The 3,794-nt window shown below is 40.5% G+C and overlaps 1 protein-coding gene across 1 annotated transcript in view; it reads left to right on the plus strand.

The window, feature by feature from the left end:
* The window catches only part of CIPC (CLOCK-interacting pacemaker), a 5,534-nt gene extending 2,708 nt beyond the window's left edge, over window positions 1-2,826 (plus strand). The window contains exon 3 of the mRNA XM_009993898.1: window positions 1,948-2,826. Coding sequence (XP_009992200.1) covers window positions 1,948-2,826 — 879 coding nt within the window. The remainder of the gene's footprint in view (window positions 1-1,947) is intronic.
* The last annotated feature ends 968 nt before the right edge of the window (window positions 2,827-3,794 follow it).

The following is a 3,794-nucleotide window of genomic DNA, read 5'->3' on the forward strand; positions in this document are numbered from 1 at the left end:
CCCCCCCCCAAAAAAAAAAAAAAAAGCAGCATCCAGTTACTGCTGTTTATTTGTTCCAGTTTCAATTTCAATCAGCATCATCCTTCTGTCTTAAGAACCACTGTGATCCTGTGCAGTGGTGGTCACCTGCTGTCCCAGTTTCAGAGTGTAGCAGCTAACAATAATGTTACTAAAAAAAATACCAAGCAGGGAGTAATTCTCTGAGACACAGTCCTGCTTGTGGGGCAGGGTTTCTGTAAGTCTTGTAAAAGTCCTTAATAAGTGGGAAGGTTTTTTAGGGAAGTGACACATGTAGGCCATTAGCTTTCACTTTAAACAAACCAAACAACAAAAAAACACTTCAAAGAGTTATTAAAATAGGTATGTTCTTCTCTACTAAAAATTAGATTCTGGGTGAGAACAAGAGCAGAATGCAATGTGAGTGGAAAGGAGAAGAAAGTACGTAACAGAGACAGGAAGAAACAATAACAAGATAAACAGTTACACTGCTCTTTTGGCCTCAGTTATTTTAAGGCTTCACTGAGCTAGGTACTGCACAGTTGTGTAGTGAATGACAGCTTCTGACCCCAAAACCTTGCTCCTTAAGGCTGCATGTTCTGTCCTGTGTTTGTATAGCCATGGTGTTTATACACTTTCTCTTTTGATTGTGTTTGTCCTTCTGTTACAAGGTAGTGATATTTATTTTTTACAGGTAGTTGTTCTGCATTCCTATTCCACAAGCATCTTGCCCACTGAACCAAAGAAGTTGTGTCAGAGTAGGTAACAGAGTCTCATCTCTGAGTCTCAGTGTTTTCAATAGTGGGTAACTCCAACTTTTGACAAGTCCTTTCCTGGGGAAATGGGACTTCAGCAAAGCATGTTGGCAGTTGCCAGTTTATATCTTATGACACTGGGGGAGAGGATTTCAGATGACTCAGGATAGTACCAAAAATAATAAAAGGTATTTGCACAAGCTAAAAACTGCCTTGAGCAGGTCTGCCAGTAGCTATCCAAGTTGAAGGGACTGGAAAAGCATCTGACAGTATATTGGGATAGTGGTAGTAGTGATGAGTTAGAATATATTAAGAAGTGAGATTTTGCTTCAGAAAGAAGTATCGCTTACTAGGCCATTCAGTATGCTTGGAGAAAAACAGGCATACTTTTTGGCCAGGAGATCTCATGAAGATCCTTAGTAATGTATTGAAGGAAGAAGTAATGCCTTGTAAAAATGGATCTATTCGTCTGTATTGCAGAATATGGCTTGTGGGAGGGAGTAAAAACTTGGGTGTTTTTCTTGAAATACACAACTTCTAAGGTTTATCAATGCACAGTGTTTCACCAGAGGTGTGGAGAAAACTGCTCTGGGCTTACAGCAGACTTTTTTTCCTCATGTTGGTTGGTATTCAGCTTTTTTTTTCTACTTTATGGTTTTAAATTTATTGAAAATGTACTTAAGACTTGCAAGACTTGCTCAACAGCTGTTGTCTGTTTTAAATAACCATTTCAAAAGCTTGCTATAATAATAAAATGAACAAGATTAGAGTTGCTTTCCTTGACTCTGTTAAAACATTTCATAACCACAATGCTTAATTATTTTTCAGTTTTTCTCTACACTTGTTGTTTGACCCCTAGTGTAGGTCAAACTTTACATGACCATTGTACAGTATAAGCATGCACTGTAATCCTCATTTAGGAAGGCATATATAAATTCAGTTTTAATTGTTTTTAAATGTAACTGCTCTTCGATACTAAAAGTTTTGTGGATTACAACTTTCTTTCTAATGCCATGCTCTTGTCAGAGAAGGAGCAGGATGAGTTTGATGGAAAACTGTTCAGAACATATTAATTGCATAGGGTATATCAGATATGGAGAAATGGCATGTTTTAGCTGTTTCATTTAAGGCTTTTTTATCCTCTTCTGTGATGTTGTTGTGAAACTTCTGGTTTTTTCCTGTTTGTGCTGCTCAGGGGAGTTCATCACAGCTTCAGTCTTGGACTGTGCAGCCGTCCTTTGAAGTGATTCCAGCTCAGCCACAGCTAGTGTTTCTTCGGCCATCAATCCCACCTCCACTTAACTCTCGCCCTGTTGGGAAAAAGAGAAATAACCCCACTAATTACCTGCCCATCCTGAATTCTTATCCTAAAATAGCACCACAGCCCTGCAAAAGAGGTCATTCCTTTGATCTAGAGGAACGTCAGGAAACCAGTTGCCATAAACGACTCTGCACAGAAGAGCCCAAGATGGAGACTCCTCCTGTTTCAAGGTGCATGGGCTTGCCTACTAGCCCTTTTGCCCACCTACCAGTTAGCTTTAAGACCCCTCAGGATTCAAACCAGCAAAGTTCTTCAACTCTGGTGACAAGTGGAAAGCTCTCAACTCTTCCTGGGTTTCATTGTGTTTCCAGTGACACTCAGAAAGTCCCAGGTTTGACTCCCCGTTTGCCTTTTGGAACTCTGCAGACCACAAAGTGCACCCCTCAGGAGAGTGAGGGTGCAGCACAGACTACAATGCAGTCTGCAGTGTGGAGCCCCCCATTGATACCAGATGAGATTTGCACTACCCCTGAGCTGCTTTTGCAACAACAGAGCAAGTGCAGACGCTTTCAGAACACACTTGTTGTGCTACGCCGGTCAGGGTTGCTGGAGATCACTTTAAAAACCAAGGAGCTCATTCATCAGAACCAGGTGACTCAGGCTGAGCTGGACCGGCTGAAGCATCAAACACAGCTTTTCATAGAAGCAATAAAGAACAATGCCCCACAGTCATGGGCAGAGCTAGAAGCATCTCTAACAGGATCTGATAAAGCTGATAGCAATCTTGAAGACCCCACTTATCCCAACATGTAGTGAAAAGGTACATAGCTGTTGATAAGTTATTTCTGTGCCTCCGATTTCTTGTCTCAAGCTTTTACTTGAGTGTTTTCTGAGTCCAGAACTTGGGAAGTGGCATGCCATTAACAAGTTGTCTTCAGAGCCAGTTTCGGGTCTGGAATAGCATGGTGGAGCCTTGACAGAATGGGTACTTACTCCTTCAGCGTGACTTTGAACTCCATGCTAACTGTGTGTGCTTTCTTGGACTCGGGAATCTTGGATGTGCTCTGCTGGTATGTTACCATTCTTGCACTGAGAAGACAGTCATTTGCAGTATTCTGCAAGGAAGCATTTTCCTATTCTTATTTTCAGATAATCAGTTCTGAGAATGGAACAGCAGAACAGGTCCCAGTATTAAGGCACCATCAGTTTCAAGTAGGTGAAGAGAGCTGGTGTGAGGAGAGGAAATGCTGGTGGAGTAGTATCTTTAGGCTGTTGTCTTTTGTTGTAGCAGCATCTTGCTTTGGGTTTTCAACACATTTGAATTGGTGATCTGCTTGTGCTGAAGCAGCATTCTATATTCATTGCAGTCTTTGGTTAAAGTGATGAGAGTCTTAGGACCCAAGTGGAGTGATGTGTTTTGGTGAGTATACTTTTGATTGGATCTATACAGTTGAGTGAGTGAAAATCACAAGGCTTACACTGGGAATGTGTATTTATTAGCCGTATTTATTAATGGCTAACAAATATACAAGGCAACTGGCTTTGTATTTTCTCAAAACATAACAGATTAGATGCTGTTATTAGACTGCAGTTCTTTTTTTTGAAACAGTACAAGGAAGATACAAGGATTCATTTTGCAAGACTAGTTGCCTATTATTTTATATGCATATCTTTAGTTTACAAGGCCAAACTTTTTTTTTTTTTTTCTCTGTGAAATCAGATTGCTAAGTATTAAAAAAAAGAGGTGAAAGGGAAAGGAGCCTGATGACTTGTGGTAAAAC

The sequence above is a fragment of the Chaetura pelagica genome, unplaced genomic scaffold (assembly GCF_000747805.2).
Source record: "Chaetura pelagica isolate M959 unplaced genomic scaffold, ChaPel_1.0 scaffold11, whole genome shotgun sequence".
Taxonomy (NCBI): domain Eukaryota; kingdom Metazoa; phylum Chordata; class Aves; order Apodiformes; family Apodidae; genus Chaetura; species Chaetura pelagica.